We start from the raw sequence: 17111 nt of genomic DNA on the forward strand, positions 1-17111 counted from the left end.
ACACTTCTATGAAACGGTCCTTGTGTTATACAGTGCCATCTACAACGATAACTTACAGTGACATTTAAAAAAAGAAGTTGAACACCTTTAATTTGAAAACTTGAGATCCAAATCACTCTGAATTCCGAATATTTCTAAGAACCAGCATGGAGCCACAAGTGGGCAATTCCCCACTCAGAAGCCTGTCCATGTGTAAAGTCATCTCACTTTAGTTCTGTCTGGCTGATGATTGACCTTGTGAGTGTGAGGGGAAATGCCATCTCAGCTGCTGTGATCAAGACGCAGTCAGAGCTACTGTGGATGGCAGGAGATTGCTCTACTGTTGATCTGCCTGTCCTGCCCCTGTCATGAGTATTAAAAACACATATACGAATTTTCAAAAGAGACAACTTATAGGAAGAGAAGGAAGAAGGAATCAGGATCAGGCTGCAGTCTTTGGTGCTAGCGTTCATACTGCCTTTGCTCTTAGTGGCCTGGTGGGAACTAAACACTTTCATTCTGTTCCTGGTTTTCCAAAGCCCCTTCTTGCTTTCAACCCACAGCAAATTCCTGTAATCTGCAATTGCTTTTGTCTCTGCTTCATGCCCACCTCTAATCCCTGGACTCTCATTTTGGATGTAGAGGAAATCTAAACCATGGAAAACAACAAGAACTTAATGTATGCTCATCCAAATAAGAGATTACCCTGTTCGCCAAGGGTCTTAAGGTCATAATGCCTTCCCACTTTGATTGACAGGTCCCAGTTACCAATATGAGCCAGAATGTCCACAGAATGTTCAGTAAGCCAAACAAACTAGGTAGAAGAATTAGGGAACCTTTGACTATCAGGGATCCCATTTTCAGGAAATCATCTTTATCACTTTGCCTCTCTGGTGACTGGGGTGATTTCTTCTACATGGACTCACATAGAAATAGTCACACAGCCACCTTGAGAATAGGCCAGGTCACACTGGCCCAGTGGTGACAGAGGATGGAAAAGGCAGGCACCTCTTCTTCCCACCGATTCTTTTCAAATGGCTCTCTCTCAGGAATGGAGTGCTAGTGAGGACACATTCCCTTGACATTCTCTCTAGGGAATCTCAGCCGGACACAGATACTGCCCAGTCTGCCTCACAAATCACTCAGTCTTCTGGGCTCAGCCCTGGAACGACTTCATCTGCTAAGACCTCTCTCCACTATCAGCAGCAGAGTTAAACCAAAACCAAGCAGCCTTTCTGGCCACCCACAATAGTTCTGTCTTTACAGCTGCCACAGCAGCTGTGACAGTGTCTTCAATCATCTCTCTATCTCACCTCTAGGCTAGAGGCCAGAGAACATTCTGTTTCTTTTAGTTTTTCCTATGGTTCACCCGAGGCCTGCCCCAGTGAATGTACTTAATATATATTTATGGAGTAGCCAAACGAAGGAGGCAATGAATGAGGAGTCTCTGCTCAGGATTATATGATTTTAAAGGAATTTCAGTGCACTCACCTGGAAGAAGGGTAAGCTTCATCGGTGGGCTCCGGACCGAACTGTTAGCTGCATTGGTAAAGTGGCAAAACACATCGATGTGTTGGGGACACCAGCGTGGTGCGTTTGCCGGGAGACTGTATTTGTAGCATGCTTGCTTGCCATTGACTTCTTTCTCTAAAGACAGTGTTATCCAGAACGTGAATTCACAACATGAATAGTCAAGACACAAAGGTTGTCAAGATGTTCTAAGATGAACAAACCTGCCCCAGATTCTCCTTGGAAATTTGTGACATTTATTTTTAGTGTGGTTTCACATATTTATGTGAAAATAACCTCTGGCTCTCAGAATAGCTGAATTCATATGAATATATGCTAACCCAAATGTCACCTAGGCCATTCATAATTTCCAGTCTGAGCCCACATCCTGCTCAGCATATTGATTGCACCCTGCTTCACAGTGATTTATAACCACCACTTTATAGACTATTCTATATTTTGGAGATTTATTTAAGTTTTTAAAAATGATGTGTACCATAGCTGGGCAGTGGTGGCGCACGCCTTTAATCCCAGCACTCGGGAGGCAGAGGCAGGTGGATCTCTGTGAGTTCAAGGCCAGCCTGTGCTACCAAGTGAGTTCCAGGAAAGGTGCAAAGCTACACAGAGAAACCCTGTCTCGAAAAACCAAAAAAAAAAAAAAAAAAAAAAAAAAAAAAATGATGTGTACTCATAGGTGTGTGTGTATGCTTATTAGAGTAGTTACCTTCAGAGCCCAGAAGAAGGCACCAGACAGCATGGAGCTGTAGTTGCTGGTGGTTGTGAGCCACCTAAGGTGGGTGCTGTGAACTGAACTCAAACTCTGCAAGCACAGTATATTTTCTTAACAACTCAGCCCTCTCCCTTGCCTGTAGGTCATTCTGTTCTACTAACCCAGAAGCTCCAGGAGAGGAATTCCCACCCAGTCTCTTTTATCTTCATGTCTCCCAGTGCTTGTCTCAGTATCTGGCACATGAAAAGCACCCAGTTTATGCATACTGGCCTTAGAATGTGGAGATATTGGCACTCTTCACTACCTGGGTTGATTCTTTGCCATCCAAATACTGTAACATGGCCTTCTCTATCTAACTGGAGTCTTACTTTTCTGAATTTCCACTGCCTTTTCAATCTATGCTACACATTTAGGATATTTAGTGTTATATGCATGGCATTTTATATAGCATAGGCCTTTTTAGACATTAAAATAAACACCTAAATTATTATTTGCTATTATTATTATTAATTTACTTATGATTTATATGTGTCCGCTTGTCTGTATGTGCATCATGTACATGCAGGATCTCACAGGTGCTAAGATCTCACAGATGCCAGAAGAGGGTGCCGAATGCCCTGGGACTGGAGTTACAGATGGTTGTAAGCAGCCCAGTGGGGATGCTGAAAGCCAAACTCAGGTCCTCTGCAAGAGCAGTAAGTGCCTTCAATTGTAGGAGGCCTGGGGGTCCTTGTGCTCACAGGTAAGCACTGGGGAATGCGTAACCTGTCATCCGCCCTGAAGGTTGGGAGAAGAGGTTAATGGCCTGGTGACCTTTGCACTATCTGTGTGACTGAGACCACACTGGATCCTTTCCTAAGCCCTTATCACGAGATTGAGAAGCTTTTCTCAATCTATAGAACCTATTGTTATGGAAGGTGTCACATGTACTTGACAAAGATGTAGTCATGTCTGCCCTTTATTTAGCTTACTTTGGTCCTCAAGGAGATTTATGTATGCTCATTGTGCACATGGGATTAATTATCACCAGCGATGTTTTCACCAAATTGTGCTGTTTAAATATGCCTAAAATAAACTACTCAGGGTCAGACTCCTGAAGTCTGAACCAACACCAGCTACTGAGTTGTGTTGAACCAAACTGCCTCTTGACGCCAATGGGTCATTGCTCTGCTGGTGGTGGTGGATGCAGAGAGACCCCACATTCAGCCACTAAGCCGTCTCTCCATCTCCATGCCTAAGTTTTTTTTGCCTTTTTCTTTGTCTATCGTTCTCAAGAATTAACAAGCCATGTGCATTTGAGATTCGGAGTTGTGAGACCTTTGACAAGAGAGGATTTGAACTTTGTTTTATTTACTTTTGCAAGATGATTGCCAGTGAGGAACCGGAAGCTAATTTCTCCTCAACATAGCATTCTTAAATACCACATAGTATACGAACAGCATCCAAAGTGGGCTGAAAGCAGGGAAGTTTCAACGCTTAGGGGAGCTTGCATCCACCCAGAGAGGAAGCCAGACTTTTAACCATGACTGATGGATTTTTGTTTTTCTGCCCTAGTCTTCTACTGAGCATGATACCCTTTGAAGATCCTGCCATTGTGCCAGGCATGGGATGTGGTAGGCTCCCACCAGGCTTGGGTACCATTTAAAGGACTGAGACAGGGGCTGGAGAGATGGCTCAGTGGTTGAGAGCATTGGCTGCTCTTTCAGACAGGCTGGATTTGGTTCCCAGACCCACGTGGTGGCTCATAACCATCGATAACTCCAGTTCCAGGGGACTCAACATCCTCTTCTAACTTCCACAGGCTCTGTATATATCTGATACACACATATAAGCAGGTGAAAATATTTATACACATAAAATAATATAAATCTTTAAAACGAGTTGGTTTGGTTTTCTGTTGTTGTTTTTGTTTGTTTTTCAAAACAGGGTTTCCCTGTGGCGCTTTGGCTCTCCTGGAACTCACTCTGTAGACCAGGCTAGTCTCCTGCACCACCACCACCCAGCCTAAAAAAGTTTAAAGAGCAAGGTCTTCCAGAGCCTGAAGCTCAAGGCTCTGGGATTCTGATAATGGCAAATGCCTTCATTTGAGTGTGAGTCTTACTTTACTTTCTTTCTGTCTCTGGTCCTTGGCTGTTTCTCTCTTACTGTCTTGCTGGCCCGGTTACACATTTAGAAGGATTACTGGGTCATTTTCTATCAAGTTATCTTAGGACACAGAAGGAGGGCTTATCAGAATGTCTAGTCGGCCACAGTGAGAGAGTGGAGATGGAGAAGAACGTATGGGCTCCACCCAAAGTTTCTGCTTCAAACTAGTGAGTCATCAGCCATGTGCCAAAGCATGATAACAAAGAAGTCTCTGTGACATTTCATCCCTGATGAAGTCTCTATCCAGTACTGAGGGAACTGATGCCATAGGCCTCCTGTATGCTGGGATGTGCCCTGAAGCAGAACTACATCCTCAGCCTCTTTCCATTCTTTTATTTTGAGACAGGGTCTCTCGCTAAGTTCCTAGGTTGGCTTTGAATTCCCTATGTTGCTCAGGCAGGCCTAGCACATGAATCCATCTGTATCAGTTTCCTGAGTAACCGGGGATTGCATTCCTGGACAGCAAGTGAGGCTCCATCTCCGGGAACTTTTCAATATCTATTTTAAGAATAAAACCTCATTTCTGTGAGCTAATGGGACCTAACAATGGGGTGGCCTGCCTCTTACCAGCAGGAAAGGATAAGGAATCGACGTGGAAAGTCACAGAGTATTCTTCCCCTTCCTCCTTTTCCACACAGCACTTGAACTGATGGGAACTGGTGCACAGACCACTGGCTTCCAAAGGATCCATCATGATATCTGATTCCAGAGGCAGTGGGTGGACGGTGACATCTTTGGTGGCGACACTGTATGAATTCTTGTATCGAAATATGCAGTGGTAGGTTCCTGTGGGGAGGGAGCAAAAGGGAGGCAGAGTGAAGTCCTTGGTCTTAAAAGGCATCACTGTCATGTGGTCCTCACTCAGCATCGCTGACGATAAGAAGAGTCTTAGCCTTCCTTCCCCAACTTGGGTAAGGGCGCTGGGAGAGCTTGATTGACTTCTCTCCTAGGTACTTCACACGTCTGGAGAACTAACCAATAACTCTCCTTCTTGCAAGTATGCATTCACTCCAACCAATCAAATCAAGTGGCTTATGCAAGGTTAAGCATGAAGCTGAGTGCCAAACTTCCTACTCCGAGCTTCTCCCACAACCAAGGAAAGAATGGGGATTTGGTGGTGCGCAGAGACGAGGGAGTTTCTGAAGATCTGGGACATGATGGAGGACTGTGTCACACCCACTTGTCTGTCTAAATGAGTGGTCCCTTGGGCTCCAGGACACCATGGCACCAGAGGACAAACCACCACTTAAGCAGCTGCCCTGGATGTTTAAGTATTTAGCACAGTGAATATTGTATCTTAAAGGATCCATGGATGTCAGCTGTCACCACACAGGTCTACCAATTTCTTACACTTTCCAAGACTTGTATCTCCTGGCAACATGAACAGCACAGAGCTATAAACAGGAAATACAAATACTTCTCTACTTAAAACTAGACAAATAAACACTTCCTAGAGTTTTCATAGCACATCTGGGTAGGGTAGCACCAAGCATCTAGTAAAGTTGTATTATTATTATTTGTGTGTGTGTGTGTGTGTGTGTGTGTGCACATGTATGCACATATGCATGTGTATGTATATATACATACATGTAAAGTTCAGAGAACAACCTCCAGTATTGTGCCTCCTGGGCCCCTCTGTTTTTTGTTTGAGACAGGTCCTCTCATTGGAGTAGAAGTTTGCCACATAGGCCAGACTAGCTGGTTAGCAAGCCTCCAGGGATCCACCCTGTCATGACCCCCACCCCTGCGTCCCACTGCTGAGGTTGTAAACTGTCACTACTGTGCTGGGCTTTTTACGAGGCTTCTGGGGATCGAACTCAGGCCCTTATATTTGCAAGGCAAGTGCGTTACTGACCGAGCCATTTCTCAGGCCCTAGCAAAGTGACTTGGGAACAACTCCTATTGTCTTGATGGCAGGGGTGCAGGCTGCGGGCTCAGACACTAACTTCACGCTGCACAACTTGGCTTGTACCCCCGCGATGATTATTGCCTCTGAGCATCATTTTCTACATCCACAAGAGGGCTGGATGCTATCTTGTCATACTGCCCACAAAGAGCAATTAACATAGCCATCAGAGGCATGTCCCGAGCCAGAGTCTTCATAGGCAGCTGCTGTCTGTGCACATTTCCAGGGGTCTACACAGCCCGCGGCAGGGGCTGGCCCATCACTTACCATTCCACTCCCTGGTGGAGGTCTGCACCGTCAGCACCGACTCCGCTCTATCCTGATACTTCTCCATGGTATAAAACCTTGGATGGATTTTAATACCAGCTGAAGTGTTCCAGTATACCTCATCATAGTTAACCACATCGCTGGTGCATGTTATAGAAAAGCGTTGTCCCTCAGAAACAGAAATTGGGTCCGAGGTTATTGTTAGGTTGGCTGAAGGGATGCAAACAAAAGAGACAAGACAAAACTGACAACAAATCCAACGTTTAGTTTTTCTGGTGACATCGACACAGGAGTGAAACTTAAGACAGAGACATCAACACGGACCGTCCTGGCTCTACTGATGTCAACACGCGATTGGTACCTTGCTGCTCCTGGGCTTTACTTGTTTCTAGGCTGTTCCCGGTGGTGCTCTGAACTGTACTCACTTCCATCACATGCCTGAGGACCTCGGGCACTTCCCCTTTGTAGCTGGAATTATCTCCTGATGATTAGCAGGGTAAAAGGTTGCAAACTTAGGGATGTTGGCTTAACCCAGGCTCCCCTCCAACCTCCTCGGTGACCCCTCAAGGGAAAAATAGAGGACTGGGTTCTTGCAATGATTCATATCAACTTTTTAAACACTGCCCCCATAATACTGCATTGTATCTTGGAAGGTAGCTATGATTACCAGGGTTCCACCAGTGCCACACCACTGTAATGGAGCTTCACTTCTTTCTATAGCTGTCCCCAATTAAAAAAAAAGTAGCCTTTGTCCCCTGTTGGTACATCCTTAGCATTTACTAATGGTCTAGTATACAGTTAGTGCTTCATAAACAAAAGAATGAATTCTTGATCTACTTTTTCAGTAGACAGATCATAAAGTTCCCTAGTTAAATAATTATGCTTAGACTATCTCAGGCAGACTGAGATGTATGGGCACCTTAATAATTATTTATAGCTATTTCATTTTAACTATATATAGTACTAGAACCAGGGTTATATAATGTAATTGATTACTACTATTTTGGGAATTCTCTCAGATTAGTAAGACATTGTTTGTTGACAATGTCGAGACCATTGTGGATACAGATGCCGATATGAAAACCCCACTGTTTATTTTTATATTTTTCTATCATTCCCCTTCTCTGGGAGCATGTCTTTTCCATGACTGACATCTCAAAACGGCGTTTGCCTCAGTCACCCATGGAGGTGAACGGCTACCACCACAGGCCAGCTTCTCCAGTCAATATGAATCATATTCTTAATGATAACCCAGAGAAGCCAGTGATTTCCACAGTGTCTTAGTCAGGGTTCTCATGCTGAGGTCCAGCACCAAAGTGTGCAGATAACACAGTGTGTCCCTCACTCTGCCCTCCCTGACTAGAGGGATCTGGAAATGGCTCTCTGAGGGTTCGCCATGTCTGAGCAGAAAGCAAAGCCTCGTGGACCAGAAGTCTGGTTCTCTTGTCCTCAGAGGAGGTCAGATGACCAGACCAGTGATTTCAGCAAGGATTAACCAGGCCTCTACAATATGGCCCAGGTTTACAGGTAAGAGCGAAGTCTTGATGAGCATCAGGAGAGGAACCAGGTGCTTGCCTTAGAGGCTCTCCTGGGTATTCTGGAACTTTGCAGTTTTCTGTAGTGAAAACTGCCAAGCCTGTGCACTCATGTTCTAACTCAGAGAGCTGTGCTGTGGACAGGAGCCCCCAGAACCTGTTCTCGATGTATAAACACTAAGTCCCAGTAACAGAACGCAGGCAGGAGACAAAATGGGTACTGTTTCCATCCTGCTTTTCAGGACACTTCTCAAAAAGGCTGTAAATGGTTCATTTTCATAGGCTAGGTGGGAAGAAATGTTTGTAGCTGTGGTGACTCTATAATGCTGGTTGATTAATGATGCCTTTATTATTTTGATTGGCATATGACCAATGCTATGGTTTGAACAAGAAATGTCCCCCACAGGCTCATGTGTTTGGACACGTAGTTCCCGGTTGGTGATAGTCTTTGGGAAGGTTACAAAACCTTTAAGACATGGAACTTGCTGAAGGAAGTACATCACTGTGGGCAGGCTTTAAAGTTTTACAGCCTGGCCACACTTCCTGTTGTCTCTCTGATTCCCGTGTGTGGATGACATCAGAAATGATACTTTACGAAACCTCACTAAGAATTGAGAGATTGAAACAAAGGTTTTTATTGAACCACAGGACAATGGCAATTGATCATTGTCCCAACTTTCTGCAGAGTTATTTCTAGAATGTGTAGACTGGGAGAGGAACTGAGTAGTGGGGATGTGAACGAGGCTGTTGGAATTTAAAGAAGAGAAATTGAATTGTGGAAGGAGAGGGCGTTTGCTGTCACATGAATTCAATAACCTGGTCATGACACTACTTTCCCAGCCCTTCCGCTTCTTTTATCAGGACAACCTGATTAGTTTCTTGCCGCTCTTTCCCACCCAACCCTTCCCAATTTAAAATGGGTTCCACCTGACTTGAAATGGTGTAGAGGAACATCCGACCACCATCCCACTCCTAGGGAAAGCCCAGCTTTATTTTGCCCACTAATGATCCCTGTTGACTGGCAAGTGCAACATAATCTATTAAAACATTCTATGGCAAGAGTTCTTACCTACAGAGATGAATGTCACAGCTATGTTCTTACTGCCTGTGGCTCCGTAGGGACTGACGAACTCACACGTGTAGGTGACTGTGGTTCCAGAAGACCCACTGGGACACTGGGTTCCATCTGCCTTGAGGGTGTAAGTGCTACAGCTAGATTCCAGGTCTGTTTCTGGGTTCCCTGCAATGATACAAACAAATCTGTTGATATCACGGTTGTCTGACTCTAAATTGGTAGCCAGTTTTTAGTGGAAGCTTCAGTTTCATACTTTTTCAGTTGTTGGCAGCTTTATGTGTCCAAAAATCATTGTTCCCATCCCCAGAAACAGTCTACCCTCCAAGCCATCCCTACTTCTTGCTAGGGTTCTAGAATAACCCCGTGTCTGCTTTTTCTACTCCAGTCTCCATTTCCTCCCTGCCCCTTCACCTGCTACTGCCGTCCCGAGACATTCTTCAAACATTTACACCGTCCCAAAGTGAACAACACAGAGTAAGTGTTGATGGGTCAGTGTCTTTCAACTGTAGCTGATCAGCAGTGCTGTGCTGGCTGGTTTTATGTCAGCCGGACACAAGGGTCATCAGAGAGGAGGGAGCCTCAGTTGAGAAAATGCCCCCAGAAGCGCCAGCTATAAGGCATTTTCTTAATGTGTGATCAATGTGGGAGGGCCAGCCCATGGTGGGTGGGGCCATCACTAGGCTGGTAGTCCTGGCTTCTATAAGAAAGCAGGCTGAGTAAGCCATGAGGAACAAGCCAGTAAGCAGCACCCCTCTATGGCCTCTGCTTCAGCTCCTGCCTCCAGGTTCCTGCCCTGCGTGAGTTCCTGCCCTCACTGCTTTTGACAGTGAACTGTTACGTGGAGCTGTGAGTGAAATAAACCCTTTCCTCCCCAAGTTGCTTTTGGTCATGGCATTTCGTCACAGCAGTAGTCACCCTAAGACAGGTGCCTTTATTATTTTGATTGACATATGAGCATTGTTGTGGTTTGAATGAGCTATGTCCCCCATAGGCTCATGTGTTTGAAGACTTAGTCTCCAGTTAGCACTGCTCTTTGGGAAGGTTTAGGATGTGGGAACTTGCTGAAGGAAGTACGTCACTGTGGGTGGGCTCTACGGTTTTACAGCCTGGGCGCACTTCCTGTTCTGATTCCTGTGTGTGGATGAAACGTGAGCACTCCTGGTTGCCAGGCCCTCCCCATCATGGTGGACCCGTGTCTGCTCTGGAACTGGAAGCCAAAAGCGAACAGTGCCTTCTCTAACCTGTTTTTTTCCCCTCAGGTTATTTTATCACACCAAGAGAAAAGTAGCTCCTACAACCAGCTTTCTTCCCCCAGTGTCTGTTCAAGCCACTCCACCGATTTCCACTTTCTTTCACTTGGACAAAAATCACTTCTAACTCTCTAAAGACATCCTCTCTCTGTTCACCCTTTCTTGAACTGAGTTCTCAGAAGAGAGCCACCTCTGCATTAAGGATTCTACAAGGCTGGCTGACTGTAGAGAGCTAAAATTTTGCCCTCAGACGGGGGTCAAATCTTAGGCCAAGTCAGCTCCTGTGAAATTCCCTCTAGCTAACTCCAGCCCCAGCCCCACCCCACCCCACCCCTTCCTTTTCATGATGCTTCTGCATTTGTCACCTCTGGTTTCCCACTCCCATTTTCTTTACATCTATGAAATTGACCTTTGTGACCCTCTACTTTACCAAAAGTTTTTCCTTAAGGCCAACAGGGACCTCCTCTTTGCTCCATCCGGGGCTTTTCTTCATACTATCCGCACTACACCCTCCCCAGCCACCTTCTTTCTGCTGTGACGGCTTGAGCCTTGGGCTCCTTCCTTTGTCTTTTTTGCCCCCATCCTTCTGGGCCTCCTTTCTAAGCGCTGCCCCTGAGCATCCCCCTTAAATGCATATGTTGTCCTCCACCTCATCCCCTCCACCTCATCCCACTGCTGCTCATCCTTTCTTCACCCTCTCAGCAACATCATCAGCTCTGGCTCCCGTTATAAATCGAGGTTGGACGACTTCCCACACTCCTCTAAGAGGAATGTCCTGGTTGGAAACTTTTGAGGCAAATTCCCAAGTGTTGATTTGACATCTCCGGTACCTCAAACTCAACACGTGCAATTTATTTATTTTTCCCCCCAGACAAAACTCGCACATCCAGTGTTTCCTCTCACTGATATTGGCAGAAACACAAATTTAAAAGCTTAAAGGCCACTTTAATTACCTGCGCTTCCTCACATTGTGCTTCCATTCACTTGTAAAAATGCGCTCCATGCTTACACTCCTGAACCAAGGCTGTCTCCCTCAAAGCAAGGTCACTCTCCCAGGCCCCACTGTTGACTGAACTCTGCAACTGATTCCATGTGGGACTCAATTCTCAATTATTTCATGCTTCAACTTACTCACGAGGCTACCTATAACTTTCACTTTCCTTCTATAGCTTTGGGTTTGCTGTAGGGTCTCACTATACAGCTCAAGCTTGAATTTGCTGTATAGTTCAGACTGGCCTTCAACTTGCGATGCCCCTGCCTCAGCCTCCCGAGCTTCCAGTATAAGTAGACGCCATGAGGCCCCTGGAATGTTAGTTTTCTAAAGCTCTGGTGGTCGAACTTTTACTGTGAAATTCTTGCTGTGTGTGTGGTGAAGTCAGATGTTCTTAACACAGTGTGTGGCTCTCAAGGATGGGGAGCTAGACAGACAGATGGGGAGAGGACAAACAGACGAAGAAGATAGCAAGCTTCCAGCTTCTTTCCTGACCTTCCTGCTTCTTTCTGGGACAAGAGCCTGGCATCTCAAAACAAAGACCCAGTGGGCTTTTTCCTCCCAGCAGTATCCCCGACTCCACCAGCAGACCAGCCCAACAAGTTCAGGGCTTTAGCAGGACAGATTTGCTCCAGGGCTGTGAGCCTCTCTGCCTCCCTGTCTTTGTTCCAACTGACCAGCCCTAAATTGAAGGAGAAAAACCTCTCAAAATCCCAGCGAGGAGGGTTTTAGGCTCCCGAGACCCTCCTTTGTTTTGCAGAGGTCTTTGTCTTGCTTTCTCTAGATGGGTCCTACTGAGCGTGTTTTCTCACCCCTGTGAAAGCCTTCTTCATCTTCTGAGTCTGTCTGTCACGTCTGAGATTTCTCCCGTTGCTACCCTTCACCCTCGAGATATTTTTGTGCCTTTAAGTTGTTTAATTGGCAGACAAAACAAACCCGATTCAGACCCCTGGGTGGTAGCAGCGTTTGTCGCACAGTATGCTCTAATCTGTCCCTCTCCTCTGAACCTGCTTCTTCATCCTCTCAAAACCCAAACCACATCCAGGCTTTCAACACACCGTGCAGCCTCGGACCTGGATGCCCCTCCTCTTCCTGTCCAACGTAAAAGTCCAGTCTTCTCACTCAACAGGCAAGCCAATAAGCCATGAATGAGATGTATAGAGAAACAGACAGAATAATAGAATGTCTCAAGGATAGGTCCCACAAAAGAAAATTCAGTACAGCATGTAGGTTACAGTGGGGGAGGGACGGTCATTTCAGATGGGTGTCTACAAAGGATTTCAGAGGAGAGGATGTTCTTCTAAGCCTTAAAAGACAACTGGGACTTTAACAGAAATCAGGGCTGTGGTGTGATGATGTGAGGCGGTCACTGTGCTGTGGGTGCATAAACCAGCAATTCTCATTGTAGAACTTAGCACTTCATCAAGCTCCTGTAGGGGCCAGGGCTGGGGTCAGGATGGGGAGATAACAAGCTATGCAGGAAATCCATTGTTCTGCAGCCTGGTCGGTCTTACAGGACTTAGGAAAGTCTGCAAAGGGGTCACCAGAGAGAGAGGTCCCGGAGCATCCCACTGCAGACTTCCTGGTCCCTCTGCCAGAGGGCAAGGTCTGTCACGTTGCAGGGTTGAAAGCTCCTTCAGCAGAGCCATGGGAATCGTGAAAGGCCTCTTATCCATCTGGCAGCTCCTTCAGGATGCCTGTGCCACCTTTTCCTCATAAACCAGGGAAGTGACTAAATGGCCCGTGCCGACATTTTTCAGGTTTACCAGATGTCTTTCTCAGTCAACGAAGGTCTAATCAGATGCTGCAGGGCAAATGTGCTTTACAGACTAGAGGTTGTCAGGAAAGTGTGGGTGGAAACGGACTTTCTCACACTAAAAGAGTAATAACGATCGAGCACAGTCTTAAGAGCAAAGACTTTGTAACGTAAACACTTACTGCACTCACAGAGTTTGTAGCCCTGCATTTTAGTTCAAAGATTTTTTTCCCCTTAAATCTTTGTGCATTATACAATTGTTTCTTAAAAGAAAAGATGGCTGTGGTCCCATATAATTTCTAAGTTTTGTATTTAAACCACTGGCAGCTCCATCCAAAGCTGGCTCACTGGATGGAGAAAGTGCTGGTCACTATAGCCAGCCTTGTGACATGAGATCAATGAAGAATTCTAATTCCTTTCTTTTCATAGGGTGATAAACTTGGGAAAGTAATTTAATCTGGATCCTAGTTTCCTTAATTTCTTACTGGAAGTAAAACTACTAGCTCCAAACTTGTGACCAGGTTTTAAGATGTGATCACTAGCAATCATGGTTTTTTTTTTTTTAAATGGATTAACATTTCTGCCAAACTCAGAATGTTTTTAAAGATTTGTTTATGTTGTGTGTCTGAGTGTCTTCCCTGTAGGTGCATTTGTGCAGCACGTGTGTACATGGTGTCCAAGGGGGTCAGAATGGAGTATCAGATCCCTGGGAACTCGAGTTTCACATGGTTGCAAGTAGCCATGTGGGTGCTGGGAACCAAACCCTGGTTCTCTGCAAGGGCAACAAACGCTCTTGCTAGCTGAGCCATGTCTATAGACACCATTGCTGCTTTTCTTTATTATTATCATTTATTAGTCTAAACTGGAGGGTGGGGAACTTCAGTTTACAGCTCCGGGCAAAACAAAAGCAGTGTTGGGAAGACAGAGGACGGGAGTCAGGTCCACAGCATCTGTATAAATACTGCAGCCTGCCTGTAACCCCAGCGTGCAGAAGGGAGAGATGGGAGATCCCTGGATCAATCAGGCTAGCTCTACTAGCAAAATTCCTTTAGCTCTGGGTTCAAGAAAAAGAAAGCATTCAAGGAGGAACCTCAGTGTTAGCCTCTGCCCTTTACACATGTGGCCCAACATGTGTAAACACATACACATACCACATACATATACATACAAAAAATTAGTAGGAATTGACATGAAGTAACTGAAAGAGAAATGAGTCTGCAGAGAAATGAAAGCTGGGAGCAGAGAGACAGAAAAAGCTGAAGCAAGCATGTAAGTGAGTGACTTCCGGTGGGATGGAAATGAGAAGCTCTGGTCAGGTCTCAGTGAACCCTTCATGACCTCAGCTTTGCTGAGGATGGGGGAAAAGGGCAGGATGGGCCATGCTATGGACTAAGTCTCTAGGATCACTCCCTCTCAGGTCTTTATTTGCTGGGATCTTGCCCAGGACACAAGCATGCTGCTTGCATGCAAGTACTTTGAGAGGTTTGTTGTAGAGGGTCTAAGCTGGTGCTGACATCAAAGCTAGGTTTTTGGGGTTTGTTTTCATGGTCCAGAATAAATGTCTTTCCTCCTCTGCTCACAAGATCTCTCACTTATTCTTGGCTGAGAGGCAAGCAAAGAGCTCTCTTTGCAAAAGGTCTTGATCTAGAAACTCTTACCTAGAATTCTTATTTCCCCTTCCTGCTTCCATTCGATTTTACTCCAGTTTGCAATGTTCTCGCTGCAGCAGTTCAGAGATATAGGGTTGCTATCACACACCACCTTCCTCTCTTCCTTGGCCAAAATCCGAATGGGGGTGACATCTAGTTTTCTGAAGTCCCCAAATTCAAAAATATCCAAGGTCAGCTTGCAACGATATTCACCTGTAAAGAATATACCAAATTATAAATTATTATCACTCCTATGAATTTCTCTTAATAAAATTGAGCACCCCATGTATCATGGCATCTGAGATTTGATTCAAGGACCGCTAAAGGAATATTCAAAAGCTGACCGAGCTTCTGTGGAAGTGCGGTCCTATCATAAGGCTCCCAGCACAATGTCTAATTATCATGTGGGCAGCAGAGGGGAAGCTTCTGCAGGGAACTGTGTCCAGGGTCACACTAGAGATAAGTCAGGGATCTGGGCCTAGAGATAGTCTCCAAATAAGGTCAGGTAGAGAACAGGGCTTGGGGAGAGGCAGTCGTCCATGTTGCCAAGCTCAGAGAAAGCTGCCAGGCCATGGTAGACTGCAACCTCTGACCAGCAGGTCCTCCTAGCAGATATATACACACTCACACAGCATTTGTGCACACACACACACACACACACACACACACACACACACACACACACACACACACACACACGAATGCCATGGGATGCATTTTCCATTTTGGAACCTGAGCCATCAGGCTTCTTGTGGGCAGCTCACCCCCGTCCCCTGTTCTGTGGGCTGCCTCTCTGAGCACACCATTCAGCTCCTCCCACAAGTCTCAGGTGGAAAACCCACCTGCATCATGCTTCGTGAAGTTATAAATGATGAGGCGGGAGACCAAGCTCATGTTGTTGAGGACGGAGGTGTGAATGGAGAATCTGCCGCCATCCTTCATGTCCAAGCGTCTTCCTTCATAATACCAAGATGTGTTGGAGGACACGATTTCACTTTCACACTCCAGAGTGACGTTGTCTCCTTCAAAGATGACTTCCGGTATAACGGTGAACTTCGTTTCATCTGGGAATTCAAAGACAAAGTGTGAGGGTAACATATCAATGAACGTAAACCATGGAACCGGCTCTCCAGACTTTGCCTCCTCTCCCTCTCTGAGGGCTCTTCTCAGCACCTGCCTGTCACAGTGCTGCCCACAGGCTCCTCTTACCACTCTTTGAGTAACAATGGTCCCATTGCCCACTGACGCACCAGAGCCCGTGTCTGGACCCCTCTGGAAGAGAGCATCTAAAGTCATGCATTTTCCACCACTAGTTTAAATGATCGGGAACAGCAGTTTGGAAGCCTCCCCATGCATCTGAACCTTCCAGGGTTGAGGTGTCGGTCAAGTACAGATGGGTCTTTGTAGGGCTAATGTGGTGCAGATGAGCTCTGAGACTCACCCTCTAAAACAACAATGGAACCCTACTAAGTGTCAGTATCTGCTCTGATTCCCGCCCCCCCCATCCCGTCCACCACGGTGTTAGCCTAACATTTATGAATCTTTTGAATATATGAACATAGGAAACTCACAGGCCCTGTGTTTCTGTTAGAAACCCTGTCCCCATCTCCCTGACTCTCCAGCTGTAATAGTGTTAGTTAAGGAGGCACACAGTACTCCAGGCCTCTGTAATAAGAAAATCCCCATGATTTCCTAGGCCTTCCTCCTTTCCCTCATTTTAAAAAAATATACAAAGTATTATATTTCATTATGGCTTTTTTTGTTCGTCTGTTTCAAGATAGGGTTTCTTTTTTTCTTCTTTTTTTTTTTTACATTAACAATGTTTAGTCCATTATCATTTGACAGATTCAGACAAAAAACTCCATTATATATATATATATATATTAATAATGTCCAGTCCATTAACATTTGACAAATTCAGACAAATATTTTCATTACTTATCCTATGTAGTTTCTTTTTAAAAGTAGATTTAATAATCTCCCCTTTTATTTTATCATATCCATATTCTCTCTTTTCTTTTCTTTTTTCTTTATTAAGAAATTTTCTACTCACTCTACATACTACCCACAGATCCCATCTCCTCCCTCATCCCACCCCCCTGCCCTCTTTCCCAAGCCACCCCACATCCCCACATCCCCACATCCCCCAAATTGAAGTCTCCCATGTGGAGTCAGCAGAGCCTGGCACACTAAGCCTAGGCAGGTCCAAGCCCCTTCCCACTGCACCAAGGCTGTGCAAGGCGTCACACCACTGGCACCAGATTCCAGAAGCCTGTCCATGAACCAGGGACAGATCCCGATCCCCCTGTCTGGGTGCCC

The 17111-nt window shown here is 45.6% G+C and overlaps 1 protein-coding gene across 6 annotated transcripts in view; it reads right to left on the reverse strand.

Moving 5' to 3' along the window:
• Adgrf5 (adhesion G protein-coupled receptor F5) overlaps window positions 1–17111 on the reverse strand; it is a 94333-nt gene that overhangs the window by 13102 nt on the left and 64120 nt on the right. For 3 of the 6 annotated variants that reach the window (XM_042266559.2, XM_042266558.2, XM_042266561.2), the window contains exons 9-15: window positions 15635–15856; window positions 14802–15005; window positions 9141–9311; window positions 6898–7017; window positions 6537–6746; window positions 4931–5149; window positions 1471–1626 (exon numbers count right to left, since the gene is read on the reverse strand). In XM_042266559.2, coding sequence (XP_042122493.2) covers window positions 1471–1626; window positions 4931–5149; window positions 6537–6746; window positions 6898–7017; window positions 9141–9311; window positions 14802–15005; window positions 15635–15856 — 1302 coding nt within the window. The remainder of the gene's footprint in view (window positions 1–1470; window positions 1627–4930; window positions 5150–6536; window positions 6747–6897; window positions 7018–9140; window positions 9312–14801; window positions 15006–15634; window positions 15857–17111) is intronic. The other 3 variants (XM_076557828.1, XM_042266562.2, XM_076557829.1) reach the window with 1 other exon arrangement.

The sequence above is a fragment of the Peromyscus maniculatus genome, chromosome 21 (genome assembly GCF_049852395.1).
Source record: "Peromyscus maniculatus bairdii isolate BWxNUB_F1_BW_parent chromosome 21, HU_Pman_BW_mat_3.1, whole genome shotgun sequence".
Lineage (NCBI taxonomy): Eukaryota > Metazoa > Chordata > Mammalia > Rodentia > Cricetidae > Peromyscus > Peromyscus maniculatus.